The 27,862-nt window shown below is 42.4% G+C and overlaps 1 protein-coding gene across 1 annotated transcript in view; it reads right to left on the bottom strand.

The window, feature by feature from the left end:
* Positions 1-2,412: 2,412 nt before the first annotated feature.
* Positions 2,413-27,862, bottom strand: part of DTWD1 (DTW motif tRNA-uridine aminocarboxypropyltransferase 1) — a 181,418-nt gene continuing 155,968 nt past the window's right edge. Inside the window, exon 5 of the mRNA XM_085644228.1 lies at positions 2,413-2,733. Within this exon, the coding sequence (XP_085500354.1) occupies positions 2,504-2,733 (230 nt within the window). The 3' untranslated portion in view covers positions 2,413-2,503. The remainder of the gene's footprint in view (positions 2,734-27,862) is intronic.

Raw genomic sequence — 27,862 nt, 5'->3', positions numbered from 1 at the left:
CTCACTGTCCTGGTTAGTTCTTGAATACTCCCCAGACAAATCCAAGCACAGTCTTTTTCTTAAGGAACAGAGGTGGATACATCGTTTGTCCACCGACAGCCAGGGATTGAATGAGGATATACCGTGGAGTGCTCTGTGAACACATCTCTGCCAAAACATCCCTGATCCGCCTAGCGAACTATGCAAAGTTCAGTGTACACCCGCTGGCTTGGTCTTATAACAGTTTTCATGGTCAATACACATGCCTTGGCATACCACACTTAATAAGGCCGATCACTTCCCACTTATCACTGAGCTACACCGCCATTTTAGTGACATAACATTGAATATGTTCACTGACTTTTTGTACACTACCCTCCACTCAATCATGGCCGCCCGATTCGCGAGGAAAACCACATGATCTACGGGTGGGTCGTACTTCTTGTTTGGGATCCTGTGGAACACACCTTGGGTGCTACTTAAGGAGGAGGGACATGACCGGCTTTTCACTATCCGGACCCGGTGAGATGGGTAGGCTTGACTGGCCCTGACACGAACAGTAGAAAGCAAGTGTACCGCCTTCTACACCAGCAGGGATTTCCAACCCATTATGACTAAAACCTTTTAACCGCGCTGCAGGGTCCTATTGCCTGACTATTTTCTAACTATTTTCCTGTTATTTTCATAGCGGTCCTGGGAGGAACAAACAGTAGTTTTGAATTGTGCGCTTTTACAGCGACCAGGAATTAATATCCGCTTTTGATCAGTACTCACTCGGTTCTATTTTTACTCTATTTTGACAATATTTTTACAATACAACCCCATCTGGAGCGTCTCCCCATTGTTAGCTACCTAACATGTCCACAAACCCAGCCCAATCCACCATCTATCAACGGGTCATTACTGGCTGGATAGAGGAAATTTAAATTACTCCCACATAGTGCCGTGTAGCGCCTCAAATACATACTAAGTAGCCGATATTTCATAATTTGGCGTTCTACTCCGTAGACAGAACGTCTGCACCGAGGCAGCAGGATACACATGCGCCCAACATTTGAGTTTACCACTTATCTCAATACCATCCAACTCTTGTCCTTTTCTTCCCAGGCTGTAACTTTATGGCTTCTCCCTTGATGTCAGATCCACCGGGTACTGTTGACACCCTATAACTCTAACCCTTAGGTGAGTAACAGTATTACCGATTCCATGGGTGTGTGAAGTTGTTCAAATAGATACTGCTGCTACCAGTTTTTAACTTGTTTTTAATCACATACTAGTCACTATCTGCACTAGTATGGCACTTCTTCACAGTGTGTTCACGGTCACTACAGGGTCACATGTTGTTACTTACCTGTGGTAATGTTCTCCTTTATCTTCCCTTTCTAGGTAAGAGTAGTGTCATACAGGTAGTACAACTTATGTGCTGTATTTAAACTGATACTTACCATTAGGTCATGTTTTGTAGATTGTAGTTTTTTACTAGGTCCTGAAGAATCGCAGTCAATGTACTAGAAGCGAGAAACCTGTTGACCACACCATTTGCACTCTAGCCCAGGTTCACTCCGGGAAACCATAGTCCCCATGAGCACCGGCTATTCTTGATTTTACTTGTGGCAGAGGACCACCAGAATAAAAATTGCTTTCCGGTACCTTAGGCCACATTTTATCCTCACCCACACTATCTACTCTGTCCTGGTCCCTCACCCCCACTTCACCCATAGGCAGTTGGACAAAAGATCTCCGATAAAGAGCCCCTCTTTGAGGTGAGCCCGTTGGGCATTGCACCGCCTGCCCAACGAGGAGCATTGCCGATGATGAAGCATGACACTCGCAAGGGTGTGTGAGGCCATTTTATCCAACAAATTGGATACTCAGGGGTTGTCCTCCATTGAGCACTAACCCTTTTTCCCTAGTGATCCTTTCCTCCTTCCTTCCTCAAGGAACAGCCCAGTCATCTCCTTTTGTTGCCTTCATATCTGGGGCTACGACTGTGGCCGGACCTTCCATTCCCTTCTCTTGTGAATGGTAATTAATGCCCTACTGGATCACAATCGATCCTTGTCTTCCCCTACCTACTGTTACAAGCTGTCCACATTATCATGCCCGGAAGACAAAAGAAACAGGATGTGCTTTTAGTCTATTTACCTGGGGTTACTGGTAATGTCTGTATTGTATGGAGTTAATGTCTTCTTTCTTAACCGCTAACAGCACAGCAACGGTTAATAAAGTCAAGTGTTATTACTGCATGGCAGGAGTACATTGCAGTGCAGCATACCTGGTCATTTGATTAATCAACATTAAGCCCTTTACCTTCTTTTACATAACTCTTTTGGAATGGGTCTCTCACCGGAGAATAAATACCCTCTTTGTTATTTTTTGTTTAAAGAGAAGAACAAATGCACAATATATCAACTCAAACTGAACATATTACATTGCTTCAGGTTTGGTATTTTAATAAAATAAAACCACAATGATACATTTACCAACAAGTTGGTGTTGAGGTCAGACGAAAGGGCGGTGTGGTTTATAATTTACCAGCTGTATGTTTTGCATTTTTTACTAATTTGCACATGAATGAGAAAAAAAAGAGAAGATTGTCATACTCTCCTTTATAATCTTTTTTCAAAATGTGAATATGATAGTCCTTTAGAAAATAGTAAATGGCTTCAATTGTAGAAAGATAGGTGTCCGGTTTCCCTTTTTGGTGCCTCCAAAAACACGTTTTTCTTGTTGTCAGCTCAACTTGGACCAACCCTGATAGAAAAAAGCAAACATCTATGTTTGTTAACATGGCCTTTTGCCGCTCTTTCAACAATGAAAAGGTCAGTCCAATCAACTTTTAAAATACTGTTCGAATAGGTCTTGTATATTAGAAAAATTTGTTTATATCAGACAGTTTCATCCCCACCCAAAAGATGATTTAGTAATGAATAAAAGACTGCTAAAAGAACATCAATTGATAATAGTTCAAATCAAATTCAAGGCAGCAGAGTCCTAGAATTCTTTGCCAAGTGTTAACATTTTGAGCAAAACGGTTCTTAAGAGCATTGTAAACATGGTATTCAATTCCATTATTTTTTAACTGAGATTTTTGAAATGTCATAATACAACACTTCAACATAAATGCTGGTTGCTGATCTGTTATTCAAACCCATCTAGAACTTGACACGGTTCAGCTTAATGCCTGCTGTTTGACCACTTTCTTATGTCCTTAAAAGCCCCAGTTAACCTAGACCAAAGGCTATATAAACTGTGTCAAGCAGCGGGGTTTAGTTTTCACATAAACAATAAACAGCAGACGATGCGGATAAACTATAGGAACAATGCCCTACGTGGCTCGCTTTATAGGCTCTAGATTAAATCTTGAAATTGCGCCACACAGATGAGGGAGAGGGACAGAGCGAGGGAGAGGGGGAGGGAGGGGGAGGGAGGGAGGGGAGAGACTACCTTTGCATCTCCTAGATCACCAGTACGGCTACTGCTTTTTCATATATTTTGGGCGGAATCGAGAGGAAAACGGCCGAATATTATTCAGTGCGCATTGCCACATAACAGAAGCGTTTCTTGTATGAGGGTGTACGTTTTCAGTTCTTTAAAAATCCGTAGGAACATTTAACTTGCAGTGTAGAGCCCTCATTACGAGTAGCCTTGTTTCCCGTGCAATAATTATAGCATATGATAACATCTGGCACTGAAGTGTCGGTGCCAATAAATTTTTCACAAAGCATTTAAACATGAATATGTACACCATGTGCATTTACGTTTGACTAAATGCTTACGCTAGCTAGTAACCCCGGAGAGCTACGACGGTCACAGCTTGGATTGTTTTTTTAGTTAAATCTACTGCAAAAGTAAATATAAAACAAGGTGTGCCGATTTACATATTTTAGGACAGGGTCCAGAGCCGTAATCTGCATCCCATGACAGGTCTTTTATTCTCCTACATCACACGCGCAAGATGTGGAACGACCTCCCTCAACACATCAGAGCCGCCTCCTCAATTCGTGGGTTTCCGCAAGAAGCTGAATACCTGGCTCTTCATCCAAGCACCTTGGGGACTACAAACCTACGCACCTGGATACCCTCTCGGGTGATTAGTGCGCTATACAAATCAATATAACATAACATGCTAGTATTCTAGCCCTGAAAAGTACTGTAAAATCAGCAATACGGAGGTATAGGAGAGAATGTAGGCAAAAACCCATATGTGGTTTCACCCTCATAATCCAGTTAAAGATGCATGCCATCAATGCTACCTAAGAATGTATTGTCAAATCCAAAAGGCGAGCTGGTTCACCTTCACAAACATCTCCAGAACTGACTCTAGAATATACTTGTGTATAGAGGATGAGCTTTTTCCACCAGGGGGACTGTGTTCCGGTGACGTAGACTCGCATCAATATCTTTAGCATTTTTATTGCGATTCTAAGGCCAGTCCCACAAAAGGCACATGCCTGTTCTACCTACTGGGGGAAACGTCCCCACAAAAATGAAAATGATGCTTATACGAGGTTCACAAGTCTAGACGAATATGAACACCTCTCTCGGGAGTCCATTATTTGACCTCAATTTTACGCAACTGTGGCAGTATTGACCCTCAAAAGCTTTTCGGCTCATTTTAGGGTAAACAACAAAATACATATCATTAAGAATTTAGACTACACAACCAATGAAATCATTTGCTGTCTTAGCAGTGTATTTCAGAGAGAACTTATCTGCATCACGTACTAACGGAACAGTTAAGGCGAGGAGGAACCTGATGAAACATGACACTGTAGAGGATGAAGGTTACTGTCCTTTTTGGCAGATCTTCTACGAGGCTTCTTAACCTTAAGATATCTTTTTGATACTGGGCTCACTCTTTCCCTGGTGCCATGGCAGCATGAATATACATTCTGTGGTCCAAGCCTTATAGCCGAGCTATTTCAAAAATGAAGAATCTACGGATAAAATTGTATCTGTTAGAAATGCATTTTACTGTATGAACAATTATTCCCACTTTGTGTTGGCAATAAAAATGTAAAGCCTTTATTCTTATTTTTACTTATTCTAAGGTTATTATAATTGTATAAACTTTAAGTAAGCCAACTACAACTTTTAACAATTCATTAAGTATTAAGATGCATGACAATAAAAACTCAGTCAACTGTATGAACTAGTCGGCTACACCACTATTAATGATCAAAAAGAACATCTTTTTTTAGTTAGCTTCACGTGCCAAAGTAGAAAAGGTAATGAACAACTACCATTTGCTAACGGTCCACAAGATATGTTGAAGCAATCTCAGCCCTCAGTTTTAATCTTTTCCATTAGTTCATCTAGGGCATACTGAAACAGCATGGTGGTGAACTAGGCCTAATCTCTTCAGGGCGAGATAAGCTCCAGGAAAGAAGTGGCATTGTTGTAGGTGAAGTTTCAGATTTCTAGAGACTGCAGTGGGCTATTATAATGCAGAAGCCCATTCCTTGTCAGTGATGTCTTATCCTATATCCTGGGGCCACTTATCCCTTCGTGACTGGAGGTCCCCATCAAGGTCCTCATGCAGGGTTCTATACAGGATGGCGACAGCTTTCCGTCCAGTTTCATTGTGAGCAATAGGGTTAGAGTAGAACTACTGGAGGGTTCAGCGATTGGTGCAGAGGCCCATTGATCGTTTATCGTGTACTCAAGTGTGCCATATGCTAGGAAGAAGACCAGGGGAGTGGGGCCCATCCTGTCCCCAATTTTCTACAGATGAATGGCTACAGATGAACGTAAAATAGTGCTGGGGGTAGTCTTAACTTGGTGTCCGACAATGCAACGAACAGGTCAGCACAGCGACATGGACAGACTAGAGTATTGTCCAAAGAAGGTCAAATTCGGTTGAGAGAACTGGGTCTGGTAGACCTTTGGATGGCATTACAGCGTCAAGCCAGGGAATACTCCTTTTATTTTAATTCACGCAAAATATATGCCAGGCTAGACTACCTTTTAGGCACTAAAGACCTACACACACTTGCATTAGACACAGAGATACTTACAGCAACACTCTCAGATCATGCTGCGGTAGTGACCACACTGTCGCTCCCCCTCCAGATGGTGGTGCTTAAGAGACATGCTTCTGCAACGTCTTGAGATAGTAATGCAAATCCAGCGATCTATTGGGGACTAATCATCACATATCGATACTCCGGAAGAGTGCATGGCAAAACTGTGGGAGGCACTCTAAACTGTTATTATGGGGCAAATTCATCGCGATAAACTCCGGAGGGAGAAAAGAAAGGACCTCTCCCAGAAAATACGAGAACTAGAGCACATACACCAGAGGACACGGGCCCCCAGAATTTGGCATCAACTCTCTGCATTGTGCTCACAACTAGCAGCGATAGATTTAGACCGGGCGGAGTACGCAGTCCTCCGATTGCGTCACTCCTCCTACGTCGGGGGAACAAGTGTGGACAACGCCTGGCACACAGACTATGAGAGAACAGGCAGAAGCAAGGTATCCAAGAGATACACACCCAGGGAGGGGACTTAGTGATGAAAGACACTGAAATAGTCAAGGCCTTTCAAGAATTTTATGCGCACCTTTACTCGAGCCAAACACTAGATAGTGCAGAGAGCAGACGATACCTGCAAGAAGCACATACAACCCCATTGACCCGAGAGCAAACCGAAGAATTAGAAGGAGACATCCGTATTGAAAAAGTTATTTCAGCAATCTCCTGTTTAAAACCGGAAACATCCACAGGCCCAAATGTCTTACACTGGCCTTCTACAAAACATTCTTCCCAGTGGTGGCACCTCTCATGACACAGCTTTTCAACACGTTCACAGAGTCCGGCGTGATCCCGGCATCGATGCTTGAGGCTGCAAAAACAGTCATCCCCAAACCAGGGAAGGACAAAACACACTAGCTCGTACCGGCCCATCTCGCTACTAAATGTGGATTTTAAACTATTCACAGGAATACTAGTCCACAGACTGAGCACACACATGCCTGCCCTATTCGATCCTGATCAAGCAGGCTTCACCCTCAGTGACAGACAAGTGACAACACCAATTGGGTGCTTCACATCATGGAGAAAGCGTCTAGAGGCCCGGGCAATTATATGCTATTGGCAATAGACGCAGAAAAAGCCTTTGATAGAGTACACTTGCCCTATCTCGAACAGGTACTGATACATTTTGGCTTATGGGAAAAGATAAGGACTCGTATACTAAACCACTACCACCTACCCAAGGCAACTATTAGGATCAATGGATACACGTCGGCCCCACTCCATATAGGTGCCGCATGCCCCTTGTCGCCCTTGCTTTTCACAAGCTCAGAGAGTTCAAACTCACCCAGATATCACCAGACTACCGTTTGGGGGAGTCCAACACACTATAAGCCTCTAAACAGACGACGTCCTAGTGACGCTCGACAAAACGGACACATCCCTAGAGGCCTTTCTCAAGGAATTGGAATTCTTTAGCAAAGCCTCGCAGATCAAAGTAAACATCGGGAAATCCATAGCACTTAGCCTATCTGTCCCGCCTCAAATGGTGGAACAATTTAAAAATCAACATCCCATTCAGTGGTCGCACAGCACCATCTCCTATCTGGGAGTTCAATTAGGATCACACAAGCCACAGCCGACATTAATTATCGCAACCTTCACAGGCAAATTCGCACAGACATCCAAAGGTGGACGCACCATCAGATTTCATGGGTAGGCAGAGTGGTTGGCATTAAAATGATAGTTATCCCCAAAATGTTATATTTTTTTCAGACCCTATCAATGCAGCCACCACGGGTATGATCCATAAGATGCAATTTATATGACAATTACGGAAACCATGGATGAAGAAAGCCATTAGCTTCCTTCCTCCTAGCGAGGAAGGATTAGGGAAATCTGATCTCCAACTGTATTATCAGGCAGAACAATTGAGATACCTAGTAGAATGGAACCATACCAAATCAAAGAAACATTGGATATTCCAGGACAGGGCAGTGATTGGAACATCGCTATCCAAGGACCCCTTCCTAAAGAAACTACACAAACCACGAAATCTGTATTTGTCCCCTATCACGCAGACAACAATGGTGGCTGGGGATCATACTAGCACTAGACACAACTTGACAACGTTCCCTTCCCCCATGACTGCACTATTTGACAAAGCAGAGTTTGCTCCGGGGGTAGGCGAGGCCCGGTCTGCAGAGTGGCGACGCTAGGAGTGCAGCGTGATGGGTCATCTCTTTGACGAAGAGGGGTGCTTACCTTTCATCAGATTAAAGGTGATTATGGCATTCCTGAGACAGAGCGACTGTGATATCTGCAGCTCGAACATTGGACATTACAACCACAAAACAGGTCCACTGCGCAGCGAAACCTCACTCAATAAGAGAAATGGCTCCTGTCCAAGTCTTCAGACAAGAAACTAATCTCAGATTTGTACGCCTTGCTGAACACACGAAACAATCACATACACAACGCACACACAAAACAATCACATACACAACGCAGGACGGGATAGATGGGAGGACATAGGTAGAGACCTGAGCAGCAAAGAATGGGAAGGAATATACTATAGAGCCAGGCACATGGGCAGTAATCTGGCTCTGACTGAAACACTTACAAAAATAGCTACTTATTGGTATTACACTCCAGCGCGGATACACAAGGCCAATACCACACAGAGCGCGGACTGCTGGCGGGGCTGTGGCGCACGGGAACACTGATGCATGTTCTAGGGGAAAGCCCGCTGTTGAAGCAATACTGGACTCAAGTGCTTGACGAAATTGACGCACACTTAAACACCCAAATACCAAGATTCCCTGCATAGGTGTACCAAACCCACTTACATACCCATTGAAATCCAGAAGAGGGCGACTGGATTAGCCCTAGGGGCCGCCATAACATACTTACATACTGGGGTACCCCCACAGACGCCCACGCACTCCGGTTGGCTTCTCAGGATACTTTCTAGGAATTCAAAAGATGATGCTCACACTGGCCGGTGCAAGGCTCAGCTTTCAGGGATGTATGCCAGCCTTTCCTATCCCTGCATTCGCAGGAATTCCAAGAGCTTAAATGCCCCAGATACTTACCCATACTACGTTTGCCTGAGTCTGTCACACCACGAACTCCTGAGCAGAGCTAACCTATAGTACCGCCAAAACTGAAGCCAGAATGCTGAGGCAGTGGTGAATGGAGGGGAGTGGGGTGGTGGGAGGGAAGGGTTTGGGTTTGTTTACCTGTCTGACACTTGCTTATATGATAAATTACACAGGACTCTGCGTAGCCCATGAAAGCGCAAGGTCTGTTGTTGGCACTGGTTTTTTTTATACCATGAAAATTCAATAAGAGATTTGAACTATAAAAATCACTTTTTGCCTGGAAGCCAGTTCAGTTGTCTATGAAGGACCGTTGCTGGCAGCGTTTTCAAATTTTGAAAAGTATTTAAACTGCATTGTTTTGCACGATTTGGAGGCGATGTATCCGGTAATCATAAAGGTTAAGATAGAGTTAATTTGAGTAGTCAAGGTGAGAAACGATCAGAGCCTGAACTACAGATTCTATGCATCCCAAGAAAGGAAGACCAAGATTTTTTTCAAAGTTCACAGGATCCAAAGGCATGACTTGACTACCGAGGAGATCTGTTTCTTCATAGACCGGTCAACCTCAAATAATACCCCCAGGTTCCTGGCTCTAGTCATCGGAGGAGGCATGGGGCGCAATCAGCAAGCCAACAGCCCATCCATCCAGACAAAGGATCAGGACCAAACCACAGAATTTCAGTATTGTCAGGATTAGATTGGAGGTCGTTGGTGCTAAGCCAATCGATGAATGCTTTTATACAGGCTGTAAAATGCCTCTTAGCTTCCGATGAGGTTCCTTTGTATAAAAATATTCGCTGTATGCCGTCAGCACAAGAAATGCTTTTGAGATTAAATGACTACACCAACACAGTAAGGGGCTACATATACACATTAAAAAGAGTCGGGCTGAGAGCAGAGATCCCCTCATGGGCTTCATTTCAGTATAGAAAGGATTTCCAGGCCAGAGTCTCTATGTTGTAGCTTACTGTGTCCCTGGGGCGTAAAACACTGCAGAAGTGAGTCTGGTGCAGAATATCCAGGTAATATTACTGTTCTTATTTTGTCGCAATAGTAGAGCAATAATCTTATGTCCATATAGAAATTATATTCAATGATCCCACAATAATGCAACTGCGGGCGGGAACTAGGAACGCCGGACGCGATGTCAGGATTACTGTCCGCGACTGCGGGTATGGTATAATTCCAAACATCAATAAATGTTTGGCCCTTATTTTGGGATCATTGAATACAATTTCTATATGGACATAAGATTATTGCTCTACTATTGCGACATAATAAGAACAGTAATATTACCTGGATATTCAGCAACAGATAGAATATAGACGCCGAAAGAAATACAAGATATACAAGCACTATCTCGGGAGAATTCTTTGTTGTAGAACTGTTACTGGATATAGTCTTACAAGAGTCTACAATTGCCCTAAAGAAGTTCTGTCTAAGAACGAAACGCGTTGGCTGTGGCTTGTAAAAAAAGAGGGATTCAATAAAGAAGCAATTTTATCTTCTCAATATGAACTGTACATCTTGAACTGTGTATATGAAAAATATGAGGATAAGTGGTGCAGCTTTGAGTTTGTTTTATTGTGATATTTTACCCTGTTGTTTAGGGTGGTGCCCTTGGACAGAGGGCATTTTTGGAGTATGCACACAGACTGACCGAATGGTGTATTAAGTATTGGTATCACTCTCATGGTTGGTGCCTTTTTTTAGGTGAATTAGTCCACTGACCAGTTGCATGTGTTTAAAAAGAAGTGAGTCTGGGCTAAGTAGTCGCTAGTAGGGAGCGTCAGGGCCGTCAGACTAGGTCGTTCCACAGGGAAGCTGCGGTCTTGATTCCGAGAGGTGGGATAGCTGCGGGGAAGTCCACATAGGCAACCCTCCACTCAATTCCTATCCAGGGTTGTCCTCGGATTGCCAGCCAGTAGGACTGATTCAACTGATTTAGGTTAAGGCCAAAAGGAGCCCTAGTCAAGAAAGTCTGCCCTCTTCAACAGCTTAGCCACCCACGCTGACATTTTCCCAGTTTTATGGTTGCTCCCACATTGCTGATTTGACACAGTGTTATGGATTTTATATTAAAAGCAGACAAGGCACCTTTTCACGTTCTTGACCCCCTGGGCATAATTTGTGTTAATTAGGAGGTTTTTTTCCTTTTCTCTCTGTTATGCCTTTTGCCTCAAATCTCTTTTTGTAATCATGTATATATTAGGCACTTAGCTTACACGGTAAGACTTTAATAGGTGTGTGTTATCTTGTATTCTATTATGAATTTGGTTGTGAATAACAATTTTAAATTACTCTGACGGCATGATGGGTCCTCAGAAGGAACAAACATCACAGCTGGGCTGGGGTGATAGCTAAATATGGCGGCTGGAGTCCTGGGTGGTAGATCTGATGTGATCTGCTGCCCTAATGGATGTCAGGTATCTGCAAAGTCATAATCAGACCCTTGGCTCTTACAACTGTCTATAAAATAACATGCATTCGCAACCAAATAAACTGGATGAAAGAGAATGAAGACAGCTCTTCCTGGATAATAGTATAACACAAAGTTTGAATAGTTCTGGGCCATATTGAGGTATGTAAATACAACCAAAAAAGCCGAATGCAAAGGATAATGACAAATTCCACAATAAAAAATTCAATGAGCTGTCTGGCAAATTATTGTTGTCCTCCTTTGTGACTATCTGTGACTGAATATCATGGCATATGACCATACACATTGTACACAGGGATTCAGCCTGAGGGACAGCTAGTGGTTGAGACTTCTGTGAGCATTCTTTCTATCCATCGCCTTTGTGTTTTCCTCAACCAAAACTTGAATTGCAATGTTCAGACAAAAGAGAAGCCAAAAGCTGAATTTCCTGTGTTTCAAGGGAAACTTCCCCACTCTTTATTTCTCTGTTTTCCTAGAAGCTGAGCACGCAGGGCCACATCTCCACTGATACCTACATAGTCCCCTGGCACCAATCAAGCTGCAAAGGATTGCTGTGCGTTAGGCAGATGAGAAAGCAGCAGGATGCCAGGGCAGCAGAAGATTCTTTTTCAGGTCACTGTATAAAAAAAGTCAAAGAAACTTCTTAACATATAGAGAACTATCTATGTGACATCAAAACCTATTGTAACCACCAATGTTTGTTGGCAACTTGTATACTGTACAGTGTTCTGATACCCTTGGGACATGTACGTGCTATTAAATAATTCAAATAAATAAATAACGGTGGGAAGGCTTCCAACTTGCCAATGTTCTCAACGAGAGCAGGCTTAAGCAGGGTTTTCTGCTAGCAGCTGGCCAGACCATGGCGGCTCCCTCGGAGGTGCTTTTGATGTCTTGGCGCTGCCGACCCTCTGTAGTGGGGGCATTCTGCAGCAAACTCAGCAGGAAGTTGCACCACCCACCACACTCACGAGGCCAATTCCTGATCATGGCACAGCTCAGAAGCTGGTGCTTCCAAAAGTCAATGGTCATAATTAAGGGTTAGTTGAAAAGCTATTACTTTTTCTGATTTTAGTGCAATGGATTATACAAACGTTTCTACTCAAGTTTGTCTCAACTAGCGTATAGAAGAACCTCGTTAACGTGAGTATTCACAGATGTTAAACATTTTGCAAAGACAGGGAAACAAGTTGGCCTACAAAGGTAGAAATAAATATTTTCAGCTTTATGTATTGCATTGCATGGATTTCGATTTGTTTTTCAGTTCAAAGGGGACCTATTAGGACATAATTAATGGAACAAAGATAAGTCACAAACACAGGGGCAATTATACCATTAATGCCCCACGTTAGAAAAAGTTGGTTTGTTAGCCGATTTTGTTATTTTTAACTAAGGTGCTTTTAGACGTTAAAATCCGATTAGCAAATTAATGGCATGGCAGCAATTTTTGCAAACCTTCAATCTATTTTGAGCAAAACCCGATTCGTACTACAAGATATAGCATGAGCCATTTCCTGGGTAATCAAGATTCAGCAAGCCATTTTCTCTAAACCTAATTACCAAGCAACCATAAAGGCAGCATTACGGATTCTAGGAAATTAGAGGCGACTTTCACATAAATAAAGTGCCATCTGAAAATCACACGTGCGTATAAAGGTTCTCATACTATTACATTACACACACTTGCATTGGCTAGTTACTCATCAGCAAGTCCAAACTATTGTTTCAATCAGAAAGTTGTACACTCTATCTAAGATAACAAATGAGGCTTACATTTGCAAACATCCAGCATGAGTAATGAGGAGATAAGCGTCAGAATAAAAGCTCTCACATATGGGGACAGATTAGTTTCAGCATCACTGACATTTTTGGGTTGCTCCTACTTTAAAATATAAGTGCGCTTCCTCTAGTTTTGAATCTGTGATTAGTTAATTAGCCCTTGCTTCCACAGCCTCGATTGATGGTGCTGTTTGATCTGCCCATGACCAGTTACTCAAAAGTCTTGTTTGATCGCAGACCATTTAAATCATCTCCCCTCCCCCCAAGTGAAAGGATACATTTCTGCCAGGGAATTTGTCAACAGCATTTGACAATTACACATTGAAGACTGATGTAAATGATCTTCGAAACTACTCTAAACAAAATGCTTTACAAGTACAGGGAACAACGCAACACACTGGTACATAAATGTAGTTATTTTTCGTCATCAAGTATTTTAAAACTATGAATATTCTTGCCCCACAATTTTAAATTCTTCACTTTGCTTAAAAAGTTAATGGATCAACTAGAAACATTAATTTTCTATTGAAAATCCTACGTTGCCAGATGATGAAACAGATTTGTGATTTAGCTCTCAAAAATTAATGCGAAGTAGCAGGAGGCTAACAGGCAAAGAAAGCTAGGGAGCCAAGCACAGTTATCACAAAATGCTACGTTAGATTTTTTACCGCTAACCAGCTAGTCAAAGTGGAGCACTGGCAGTAATGCCTAAACTGTATATTTTGTACTGGCCAGAGAAGGACACTGTGGCACTTTGCCTGTACACGTGAAGGTGGTCTGTTACAAACCTGGGAAGTTATTGCAGGCGGAGCAGGACATTTCGCTGATACAAACCATATGTGCAAGGATTAAGAACAGAGGCCCAGTAGGGGAGGGCACAGAGAAAGGGAGAAACAATGTACAGAAAACAGAAATAATTCAATTTCATTTCCAGACAGAGATTGTGCACTATAAATGAAAAATAAGTAATAATTTGTAGCAGGTTTGATTGTTGGCACACATAACCGTGACACACTTTCATGAGGGAGACCTTTGGATGCACACTTCCTGCACTGGGGAGCTGACATGATGTATTTAACATAACAGGAATTCTGGCAAAGGCACAAACTGTCAGATAAAATCAAGTTTATCAACCACATATCTCAACAAAGATGTTGATGAAGTTTGAACTAAACTGTGCCTTTACATGCTTCACACGGGACCAAATGCCGGGTAGGTTGACATTCCTTAGACTGAGAAATCAGATATTTCTACTTGAAGCTAGTCGGTTTTCAAAGGCAGGAAAGGCAATCTGATATGAAATACCTCACCGGGAAGCTATTATTCAGCAAATAAGATATTTTGCTATGCAAAAGCCATTTTTGATACTCTCCAGAGCACTGCTTGCTGAGAATATAATTAATATTCAGGTAGTTGCGAGTTAAAAAACGTAGAATATGAGTCAAATATCCAATTTGCCTTAAGAAATCAACATGGTCCCCGTAGAATGAGAAATCCCATTGGAGTGTCCTTCACTGGAATCTCCAAATTCAAGTGCTACATCTCTGACCCGGAGGAGACTGCACATGCCTAACCACGCACGGTAATCTCAAAGAAAACCCTACATTTTGTGCTGAACTACACAATGTTCTTAAATATGTTTGCTACTTTTGCTAAATATAGCATATAGCATGTGCCTGACTTGATACAAGAAGCTCGCGCAAGTGGTGTCCATAGGATTGTTTTTAAAAACTACTGTCCATTGCGTTAGCTGTTGAACTGTTATCTTCCCTTTCCAGCAGCTGTTTGTGTCGTCCATTTGTGTCGTAGCGTTTCTTCTCCACCCGGTCTTCGCCATGTTCTCGTCCCTCGCCTGCATACCCTTTTCCATTATGTGGACAAACAATGGACTTGAAAACCGGAAAATGTATTTCCCGTCTATACATCACTAGTGTAATCTCCTTCCATAATAGAGGCCATCTTAGAACTATAAGTTTCATAATGAAAACATAAGCTTCACACTGTTATTCCTGGTGTTACTTCACAGGCCAGGCGGACTAATATCCGAATCCGACAATAAAGTATATGTAAACCCGAAATGGATCATGGATGAGATTAAAGCAGAAAAGTAAAATGTAAAACTCATCATTGTGAAACCACCGCTTGATACACAATATGACATGTGATATCGATACCACCTAAAATGTGTGTGTGTACTTATTTTAGGTGGTATCGATAGTGATGTATAGACAGGAAATACGTTTTCTGGTTTTCAAGTCCATTGTTTATGTTTATGTCCACATACTGCACTATGTAAAGCACCTTTGTTTGTTACCCAGTGTGTGATCAAGACTTCGGTCGAAACGCGTAACTACTGAGGATTAAACGCTACACTGCTACTTATCTCTGAGAGCGCGTAGTGATTTGAACTATTTGGAGAAAGTTTACTGCTGGGCTTTGCTCTGCCGGCATTGGCGCACCACCGGACAATGGACGGGGATCCAGAAATGAGCTTCGTGGTTTGTAGCATATATATAAAAAGAAACGCGTCGAGTGACTTGGCCGAAACCTTAGAATAAAAAACACGCTGTTTAAAGGATTTGTGGCATCGTTTTGTGGACGAAGGAAACAAACGATTGTTGTGGATAGTAGGGGTTCGCAACCCCGCCACGGCCCACCACTGAAAGAGACTTGGGTATCTGCACGACAACGAGTTTACATCTATCTAAAAAACACTTAAAACCTTTAATATTTGCATTTACTTACCTTTAAAACCTTTACAACCAATATGCCTTTGCCAATCATGTCTTTACAACGAATTCGTTGTAATGGCATGCGTGGTAAAGGCATATTATTTGCAAAATCCTGCGTGGTAAAGACTTTCAGAGTAATGTCACCTGCGTGATAAAGGTATGCGGGGTTACTGCTGCTTGGTAAAGGCTGTTTCTTCTCCCCCTCACAAACTAATTTCTGTAGTGTCCATCTCCCTTTCATGGTAACCCCCGACCTTGTTCCTGGGAAGGCCACTCAGACCTACTACTGTTGTGTCTAATGCCACGCCTATTCTGCTTTTGGGTCTGCCTCACCACCATGCAACTGTTGTGTCTGGTCTTCTCCTTGGGACCCGAGGAGAATCACTTGACACACAAAGGCTATGTCTGGAAAGGACTCTTGAAAGAAGAACTAACCCAAACTGGTACTTACAGCGCAGACAGAGAAACCACATTTTCTGTCTGTTTGACTGTATAAAAGTGGAAGCCACCGATCCACTTGTTCCAGTTCCATGTTCTCTTTGACCAAGGAAGGGAATACTCAGAGTTGCACAACCACAACTAGTGTCTGACTGTCAGCTTCGCAGAGGTAATGGGACATCACCTAAAATCTTGCCTTGGTGGAACAAGTTGTTTATTTGACAGGAGGCTCCAACAAGCCAATGTACCTGTTGAGAGAGGGAAGGAGCCTGCCAGCCATGCAAGAGATGCTACTGTCCAAGCAGTACCAGAAGCAGCAAAGCCCCTGGTACTGAGGGTCTGACAGAAGAAGGAAGGCTGCGAGGAGTAATCTGAGAACCCTAGGAGTGCTGGGCACCGTTGCTACAGAATGGTTGTACTATGAAGGAACTGCATATCAGTAGCAAATCTCACCACTATCCAAGAAAAGCAACTGTGTACAACCTCGTTGCCTTAACTATGAACTGTGCCTGAGGTGGACTTCGGCGCTGTGACTAAGAAATGTGCCCACAGCAGTTGCTGCATTCCAGAAGTGTGCCCATAGCTGCCACTGTGCAGCTGTAACACCTGTGCTGACCCACCTGCTACGCATCGTAGTGAGACCCAGAAGTGGGTCCATGTGCCATAATGCCACCAACACTCAATACCTGTGTTCGCCAAAGTACTTACGGTGGTGGCACCTGCTGCCGAACTTTACCACGGACTACACAGATTGAGGATTGCTCTTGCAACCAGTGCATTTCCTCTCAGAAGCAGGAACGAGTGGAAATACATGCTGCCAATTCACCCACCCCACACCCTTCTCTGGCTGTAGAGAGGACAACAAGACCTCCATTCTGGTGAGACTGTATAGAGGATATTGTATTGAGCTGAGCCCACTAATTACTGAACTAGGGTAATCTGCACCTTAGCATAGATTAGTGCCACACAGACACACTAACCCGAGGGGGACCTTCTTACACTCACAAGAAGAGGGTCACTCAGGTAAACCGAAGGGGTGGGCGGTATCCCAAGGTATAGAAGCCCAAGCGCATTTTATTGTAAATGCTAATATCACCTGTGTACTGTAAGTTTTTAACTGTGTGTATTAAAGTATTTTCTTTTTTAACAATTTTTTGGACAATTATTGTGCTGCTGGGTGGGTCACACTACCTTCCTGTGAAGCATGTGCTACAACTGGGAATCGAGGGCTAAAGGAGTTGTACTTGGCCCAGCTTGCCGTACCATAGTAGAGTGAACCCTGGGACATCAAACACAATTCACCCCCGCCCTCATGGTTGAGGTCCACTTGCTCTTGCTTGCCCTCCACTCCCCTAAACAGGGTCTGACAAATGGATTTCTAGCTTCTCCAATGATGTCACCCACCAATCTTCAATATAATTTCCCCTTAAAAATAAATTTCAGACTGATTTAAATCCAGTAAAATGCCTCCTCAGCATACTGCAACAACACAATGAACTCCCCACTATATGTTATGTCGTCCATCCAGCCTAAAATGCACACTGAGCAATCACCCACCTAAGCACCAGAACTATCACCTGCTTCATGATTACTTACTGAAAGAACTGAAAAACAATTTGATACCTCCTCCTTCATATTCCAAAGCCGCTGGCCAATATTCATGCAAATAGCAACGTTGATTGGAAGAAACTACAAAAGGGCCACAGTTCCAGAAATACTGTTGAAATTGCAGGTCCTGCAACCATTTTTCATAACTGTCTTATGACAAATATAACATCAAGATCAAATAGCAGCATGAACAATCACACAGATCTAGCAACTGTTTACGGCGCAAACAAACAACTGTCATGCATGTTAATAAATGGTAGGTCACTAAGAAAAAACAGAAAACAACAAATATGACCTACTAGAGGAGTTTAAACCAGAACTCTTTTTCAACACAGAAACTTGGTTACATGACTATTCAGCACCCATCCTAAATGAAGCAATGCCTGATGATCAACTAACACTTTTCAAAAATAGACCACTCAGGAAAATTGGAGGAGGATTAGTGATAATGCTCAAGAATACGCTACCTACATGATTCATTAAAAATATTTCCATCTCAGAATAAGAAACAACTTATATTGACTTCTCTGCATCTTTCTTATCCTCCGTCCTATCCATAACACTCTGCATGCACAACAGCTTTTGTTTTGAGAAAAACTCTTGGTCTCCATAGAAGACATATATGGAAAACAAAAAACCTCTGCATCCAAAGACTGAATATTTTGGTTGATTAACCATGAATTTAATGGAAATCATGCGTACTCCCCATCATTGCTGAGTTCGGGTTTCACCAACTGGCTTCTGGAACCAACCACTTGGCATGTCACACCCTTGACACTATACAAGCACTATACAGGCACCAAGAAATCCCCCAACCATAAGAAGTGATCACTCTAACATCAGTTTAAATTTAACCTCCCTTTGGCAGCATAAGCTGACTCGGAATCAAATGTAACCTTCAGCTCTAGACCATGGAAGAAATTGGACTAAACTCAGTACAAGTAAATCTTTTGCCGTTTTCCCGTTTGAAATGAAAATGTCAATAAAACGGTTCAACCAGTGGCTAACTGAGGCATTCAACGTCATCAGTCCTCTTAAAACAAAAAGGCTACGAATCCGCAAAAGGAATGCTGTTTAATTCAACATTGACACAACACGACTAAAGAGAGAGAACAGAAACCCTGAAAGACTATAGGAAAACTTACAACCCTACTGACACAACATGGCTATAAGGGCAGCACAGAATCTACTGAGACACCATCAAAAAGATCTCACTAAACTCAACTCATCACTGACCCTAGATGCCCTACCAAAGAACTCTTCAAATCCTTTGCAACCAAAACAAACTACTTCGAATATACAACCTAAATTATTTCCTTTCAACCTACTGACTGAACAGGAACTTTTTGACCTAAGTCAAGGCATAAACATGGCAGATCCATATCCAACAAACATGTTCATAACTATTATTCTAGAATCCTCTGCTGCCATTCCAGCAAGAGAAATCATCAATTCCTACCTATCATCAGGAGAATTTCCATGCAATTTGAAAAAATCCTTCATTAGAACTTTACTAACAAACAAAGGGACTTGACCGATCAATTCAATAAATTACCCATGAAGGGTCCATTTGCTATTGGTTTGTAAAGTGATCCAAAGGGTGGCCTTCTTCCAGATCTTCCTTTAATACCAAAAAATCCTGAAATTCCGGAAATCTTACCTTGAGGATAAATCCCAAACAGGAGTTCCACAAGGATGGACGATTGCACCCATAATTTTCATTGTTCATCTAGCTCCTCTTCTTGACCTTGTGAAGTCATCCAACCTCACATGCTAAAACTATGTAATTGATGTCCAGATAAACCAAAAACAGGAACAACCTTCAAGTGTAAATTTGATCTGGACTCAACAAACGTCTAAAAGTAGTTGAACAATGGATGCTAAGGAACTGCCTCACACAAGTCCTGAAAAATATAACTAGTCTCCTATGGATCCAGAAAAACGTATTAGTCTATGTCCTCCTGGCCCCTCGGAATGGGAGACCAGCAACCAAGTAGAATGAAGTCAAAAACCTTGACATGATCATGTGCTATAAGCCCTCTCCTGAATCCCAAATCAACAGACACGAGACACCTTATACACAATGAGAATTCCTCAATGCGCCTTCCCCTACCTATGCCTTTCATACAGGCATCTTCAGTCTTACTGACCTAGAACTATGTAAGTGACTCTATATTGGGCTTCCTAGAAAACTAATTGGCGAGCTACAAATAATCCAGAATGCAGCCGTCAGAAATAGTCTTACAATAATCCAGCTCCCAGAGCTCTTCAATGATTATCAGTGGCAATAAGGATATCCTTTCAAAAACCTTGTACGGCACATCTGCAAATTCACGGGGTTGGACCAACATTCTTACAACTCAAAGTGAGGTAATATGACCTAAAGACGTACTTTATATCAAGTAAAGCTCTATGCCTCATAACTCTCAATCATAAAAAATATTGCTGACATGGTAGCTTTTTCTCAATATGCAAGCTCTAGAATACACTGCCTAAAGAGCATAAGGACCATGAACAATCAGACAGCAGAGCAGTAAGAAATACCTGGCGTATTCCAAATGCTGGAATCAACCTCATCACTTTCTGAAATTGGATAGTTTGTATAGGCTACTTGTGATCCTATTCCTACACTCTTTTTCCAGAACTGTAAGCTGCTTGTACATGCCGCTGCCCCAAAATTGAAGCATACTCTCTGGGCAGTCCACACAACACCAAAGTTGAACACTAATTGTTTGTATTACTACAAGCACCTTTCTCCAATGCAATCATTACAGAACATAGTAACTACTGACTGAACTGTTAAAGAAAGCGCTTTGGGGTGTAAGCTAATGATATAAAAATGCTAAAATACAAGACATGCATAACATGGCCAACACATGACATCTCGTGTAAATATATATTCCTATCACACATAATTCACCAAATTATTACTCCATGTTGCTTGAGTTCATTAATAGCCCCATTATTCAGAAGTCTCCCAAGCTCAAGTTATGAAGATTAATGTAAAACAAACACAATGACTTTCTTATACACTCAGCAATTACCTCATATGCCTGTAGGCTAAGGGACAAAGAAAATCCTGGTTGGTGAGTTTCGCCATATTTGGAAACATAGAGATTTGGTGCTAAGAAACACAAAGAATTGAAAATCTGTTTCTCCTAGTTGATGAGAGAGAAGCCAAGGAGCACAAAAGAGACTAGCAAAACAACCAGGTGTTTTAGTAAGGAATTTACCATAGTTGTCTGTAAGGCAAAGATTTTAATTTGTTGCAAAGTGTGGGTACAAGTACTGAGAAAGACCAGCCACACCATCATGCATGCAGGAAAAAAGGAATCTTAACCTGGTCTTTCCTACCAACCTCAGACATCTAACTAAACCATGCAGTATCAGAAGCTTGCATAAAAAAAAGAGATATCTTGTAATAGGTCTGGTGTACAATACATGGTGTTGTGAAGGGTATATGTTGCTTTACTGGGAACTCATTTAGGGATTGCTTTGCTTCCTTCAGAGTCATTTTTGCATAACTGCCAAGTCAATGTAACTGGATCCTTGCAATAAGGATAGTTCGATGAGAGACCCAAGTCCACAGGTGTTATAATTGCATGCAGTACAGAAGAGTAAAATGGAAAGATCTTAGAGAGGAGACAGAGGTTTAGAAAGCAGACAGGCAATATTTTTTGAATCTGGGTGTCCAAACAAAGTTTTCTCAAAATGATGTCCAGATTCATGGCTGATTAGGACAGACACCAAACCAAGGCACGCAGGCAAAGTTCTGTAGACAAGCATCTTGTCAAACCTACTGACGAAGACATATGTTCTGTTACTGAGCACATTAGGCAAATTCACGGTCATTCAGCTGAAAGGGCAACCAGACAATCCCCTAAAATGCAGATTAAATTAAGGGCCCTCTGATTAATCTATAAAATTAATGCAACTGTTGCCTGGTACGGTAGAATACGGAACTCAAATGGAGAGCATCAGTGCCACACATAGACTGAAAAGAATAGCAAAGAGTGGCAACTGCTGAAGAACTCCACAATTGACAGACTAAGCAATAGAGTGTAGGGGGTGGCGGGAAATCAACACCACCCTTGTCTGCAAGTCCTCTGCTGACAAATAAGATGAAGGTCTCCCATCACCGTGCTGCCTCAACACCTTGCTTCACTATGCATCTGGGTAAAGGGGACGGTCCTAGATTGCCAAAGCTTAGACAAGTCTACACTTATCGAATGGACACTGGTCTTTCAATTAGTTTCAGCATACTAGTCATCCCACTAGGACCACAAAGAAATCCCTCCAGTGGTAAAACCACCAAGAAATTATGATAACGATACCACAGGTGATTCAAAATGACCAGGTGTGCTATGGTTCGATCAGGATCAGCAGTGTCAGCAGGTTGCAGAATTAATCATACTTAATACCATTTTGTGTCAGACTGAGAACAAATTTCAAACAGTTTTAGAATGTGAGTGTGTGCAACCGTGAAAAATGAGCAGAATATGGAATTCAATCTGAATATCACATATCAGGCCACAAACTGAGTTGCGGGGCAAACATTTAAAGTACTCACATCGATATACAAAGAATAGAAATAGTTGTGAAAGATTTCTGAAGTCCTGATTTACCAACCAATTTCGGCATCAAAAGTTTTTACTCCTATCTGCCACCCTGGGACAGAAGAGGGGCAGAAAGTCCACTACACACCATGGCAAAAAATAGTGTGGGGCATCCGGCCATACCTCCACCCCAAAAAGAGCAATGTAGTCTGACACCCTCTGGGGTGGATTGGAGGTTTTACCCTCAATATGCCCCACAGGAACATTTAGTAAGGGCAGGAAGCTTACTAGATACCAGAGAAAAATGGTAAAAAAAGATGGGGTGGTTGCCCAGGCATATGGCCAAGCCTCCTCTCCAGAAAAGGGCCAACAGATTTCTGTCCTATGGGGGCTGAGATAGAGGAGGGTTTACTCCTAATCTTCCACACACGGTGGTGGGCAGAAAGCCCATTAGACAACAAGGAAAAATGGCAGAAAAAAAAGAGGGAGCAGGCTGACCAGGTACTGGCCAGTGCTACCCCACCCTAGAAAGGACATAACAATATTTCGGCCCCCCTTGGGGTCGGTTTACCCTCAATCTGGTACCAGAGAGGTAAAAAGTCAGCTGGGTCGCAGGGATATTTTATTGAAAGAACAAGTGAGGGCCAGCCCGTCTGACATCAGATCACACACACCCAACGTCTAAACAGTCTTTCTGCTTCTTGGGGCCCAGAGCAGCCTCTTCATCATGGCAGACAAAAGAAAATGTGGATTCTTTTGGGCACTGTTTTGACATACAGGCCAGCAGAGGAGAGGGGTGGGGTGGGGTGGGGATAAATCTCACTTGACATGTTGAATAGCTGTGCTATTCAGACTCTGGGTCAGCCGGCAACCAGAGAATCTTACGAACCCTGGGCACTTTCTGGAACCTAGAGATCAGGCAAATCCAAGATAGTGTGGCTTGCATCGGTCCTGCTTGGAAAAACCCTCCCAACCTCAAACTTTGACAAAAAGGATGCATTTTCTTTACATTTCTGTCAGGAATTGGAGAGAAACCTCAACATTCCTAACACCCATTGTTCCTGCATTTCTCCCAATAAAAATGGTACACACCTGTGTGGCTGGGCCCAGCCCTTGCAACACAAAAACAGGAACCATGCAAAGACCATATTGACTTAACATGGTCACTGTTTTCATCTGTTCCTGTTGTAGGAATTGGGCCCAGTCACACAAGTGAGGCGCTGTTTGTATGGGGAGAAGTGGAAAATAACTGAGTAGAAGGAATTTTTTGAATCCCTACAAATTCTGGATTCTCACGAATGCGGAATGCTTCCCTTACAGAAATGCGTGTAACATGAATGATTTTAGCCAGTCACATTTAGAGGTTTGCAGGGCATTCAGGGCAAGAACATTTGTGGTATCCATGCATGTCACACCACCTTGGGCTCCCCTGGGTGTCTAGTTCTCAGAAATGTTGGGGTTTAGTACTCTTGCCTGAGTAGCGGCAGAGCATGGGCCCAAAAAAGGCAGCTAACAACATTGCAAGAAAGGGGTCTATTTTTAAGCCAATATTTTGATGTCTCCAATTTGCATTTTAGAACTATCCTGTTGCAACACCTAGGCCCAGCCACACAAGTCAGGTACTGTTTTTTTTTGGGGGGGGGGGGGCATAGGAATGCTGGATGATAGGACTTTGAGGATCCCTACAGCTTCTGGAAGGTTCTCTCACAGAAATGTGAAGAAAATATGTCATTTTAGCCAAAGTTTGAGGTTTGCAGCACATTCTGATTAGTGTGGGTCCAAATACCACGGCTATCACCCTCTCCAATAAAGGGTTCAATTTCAAAGCAAAAGTTTGATTTCTCCACATTGTGTTTTGGGGCCTTCCTGGTCGCAGACTCAGGACCCACCCACCCAGAATAGTAGCATATTTGTTATTTTCAATTAAATTTCTCTCCATTTTTGGCTTCCAAATGTAAGCCAGTGTGCCAGAAGCAACACATTTTGCACAATGCCCTCTGAATAACGATAGCGGGTAATGCATAAATCAGAATTGTAGAAATAACCACTATTCCTAAACTCTATATCTGGGGCATATTTAAAAAGTGTGCGAGTTTTCTTTAAACCCTTTTTTCATTCACTAGATTTTACCAAATTGCTGCTTGGTTGCTACACAATGAAAACTCATAAGCTGCAGCCCAATTGATATCTCTTGAGTATCACATGGCTTGGACAACCAACAAACACTATATCCCTCCAACCAGAAGGGACTGACAGACGGAAGGTAAACTGTTTCTATTTTTTCCCACAATATATTTTACTTCAACAATTAGCTTCCATAGGAAAACATTGAGAAATGTACATAAACTACTTTATTCCTTGATTTTACAACTATTAATATAAATTTGTATTCCCAGGTCCTCACACCTAGTCCTGATGATGGTCTTGTGTAATTTTCAGCCTTAAGAGACTAAGTTGATGACATATCCACTCTTACTATCATCCAAAGATAGACTACAAATAACAAACTATTACGATTCGAAGAATATTCGGATGGACTATTAATGGTTTGCTGGATTTGCCCGTTACTATTAGTCAGCACTAATGAATTCTCTCTCTAATTCTGTGTCTATTGGCTGACAGTTGTGTGTCTGATATTTGACCCTCGTAACCCTCTGAATGAAATAAAATTTGATCTCTCTCTCTTGTGGTCAGTCACTCTCTCACTCACTCTCCAATATTCCTTTTCTTCACAGAAGGAAAACGCATATGGCTACAATAAAGGTAGATGGATCATTGTCGATCTCCTGTGCATGTACTAAATCACAATTCGAAGCATTTCATATCTGTTTGAGTACTATTGGAGGAACTATCCTCTGATTGCAGCACTAGTGGGCAATTCTACTACTTCAAAAAATGGAAAAAAGAAAAAGCCTCCACTTGTAGTATTTGAACAACACATTTCTGCTCAGCTGTATCTATATTCCTGAATACATAGGGATGAAGCGTTTTCGAAAACATAAGATGTTCGACCATATGTAGAAGTGTAGAAGTGAAGAAAAGTACATGCACGGGAGATCGAGAATGATCCAACTACCTTTATTGTTGTAGTAGCAATATAGGGCAATAGCTAAAGATTCATTTTTATCTCATTGGTAATTTTCCTTTATGAGATATCCATCCCACCAGGGCTACAATCAGTGGACTGATTTTCCAGAGATTATAAGAATGTAATTATATGAACATGAGACGCACTCTCTATTTTTTACTTTATTGCTTACATATATATTGTTTATAAATTATTTTTCATCTTTAAATCTACTGCATTAACTTATGAGGGGTGAAAAAACCATTCACCTCTGAATTTATAGCCATGAGAAAGGTTCAAGCTCAAAGAATGTAATAGTATCATAAAATCATCATTCAGTGGTGAGACCAACAAAGCACACAATAGAATACATTTTATCCCCACAAAAAATCACAATCAATAAAATCATTACAGATAAAAGCAGATCTGCATATGGAAAACATTTATCAGCTCCAAATGAAATCCAGACATATTGAAGTTGAAATACCAGGGATGACAAAGCAGTAGCGGCAGGGTGTTAAGTGCATAAAGTGCTATTAGAGTTGGTACCAGCCGCTATGCACATCTATAAAATGACGTCTGGGTGGCAGTGCAAAACAAAACAGTACAAATAGTGCCCATACCCTATAATTGAAATTCTGCTGAAGTTACTGGCAATTATTAGCCACAAATAAAATATTCTTTGAAGAAACAATGGCAGAGGCTGAGGCATCAGGGTACCGCTGTATCAACAATAGAGTACACTACGGCTACTACCAGTCCATATGATGATCACAGCATTAGAAATCAATGGAAGGCAGTGTTCATACGAGTCACTGCCTGAAGACCCTTCACAGTCTAAATCATGGATTGTAATAACTGCACAGTCTAACAGAGACTGCAATGAACCTATATACGGTATGTGATACTAATTCCGTTTGTAATAGTTGGAGATACAATAACGCTGGTCTGCATAGTCTGTTAAGGGATCTGAGCAGTGGGACACATTTTTTGTTGGGTCTCAAATATAATTTAAAAAAAGGAACGAAATGGAGCTGTGATTAAGTAATTTTTCAATCACATGGACAAGCTTTGAGATCTTTGACGCAGTGGGCCTGTGGATGATAAGAGACCAACAAGTGGGCTATATTGAGGCAAAATCTTACTAGGTAATATCGCTTTGAGTGGGGGATGGTGAGCAGGTGTGGTTCTATAAGAGTGGTTGATCTCAGTGAGGCATAGGCTCCTGCCAACCTTTTGCCACTCTCCAGCTCCTCTTTAGTTTGCCTTTCTAGAGTCTGTGGGTTGTCATAAAAAATCATGCCGACGAATTGAATACTACTGCATCATGACGTGTTGTAGCCACTGGATGTGGAACGCCTTGTCTAGGGTCAGGAAACCTATAATCATTTCTTTGTTGAGTGACGCTTCCGACTGACACCGGAAGGATATTGTGAGAAGGTGCCCTCTCTTTCTTGCATGGTACGCCCCCACTTTTTGCTGAATAGCTGATGTACTTTGACTGAGTGTGCCCTGGGCTCCTGCTAATCAGGTACCCAGGGCCTGTATTCCTTCCCTAAAACTGCATTGAAGCCTAAACCCAATTGGCATCCCTGGCCACATGTCAGCCCCTGGTAAATGGTACCATAGGTACCCAGGGCACTGTGACCAGAGAAGGACCCTAAGGGCTGCAGCACATATTGCACCATCCTTAGAGGCCCTGTACCCTGACACACACACACACACACTGCAGGCTGAGTGTCTGGGTGCAGAACAAAACAAAGAACTCCACAAGACCATAATGGCTACACTGAAGACTGGGAAGTTTGGTACCAAACTTCTCAGCACATTAAAGCCACACTGATGCCAGTGTGGGATTTAATGTAAAATGCACCACAGAGGGCATCTTAGAGATGCCCCCTGAAAAACGACCAACTCCCAGTGACCTGACTGAGTGGCTGCGCAGGCTGCCACCACCAGACATGTTTCTGGACCCCTGGGTCGAGAGCTTGCTGCTCTCGGGGGCCTGAAACAATGCACATTCTGGGACGAGGTGCTAAGCCTCCTCCCCCAGGATGGTCAGGGTTCATGAAGGAGAAGCTTCAAAGGAATGCCGCCGTTGTGAGCTTCTCCAGACCATTTTCTGCTTTCAGCAACTGGCCCCCACTGGTTCTACCCCCCACTTTGGGCGGGAGAACCGGC

This window comes from Triturus cristatus, chromosome 3_1 (genome assembly GCF_964204655.1).
Source record: "Triturus cristatus chromosome 3_1, aTriCri1.1, whole genome shotgun sequence".
Taxonomy (NCBI): domain Eukaryota; kingdom Metazoa; phylum Chordata; class Amphibia; order Caudata; family Salamandridae; genus Triturus; species Triturus cristatus.
The sequence above is the reverse complement of the archived record's forward strand: the minus strand, read 5'-3'. Positions and strand labels throughout refer to the sequence as shown.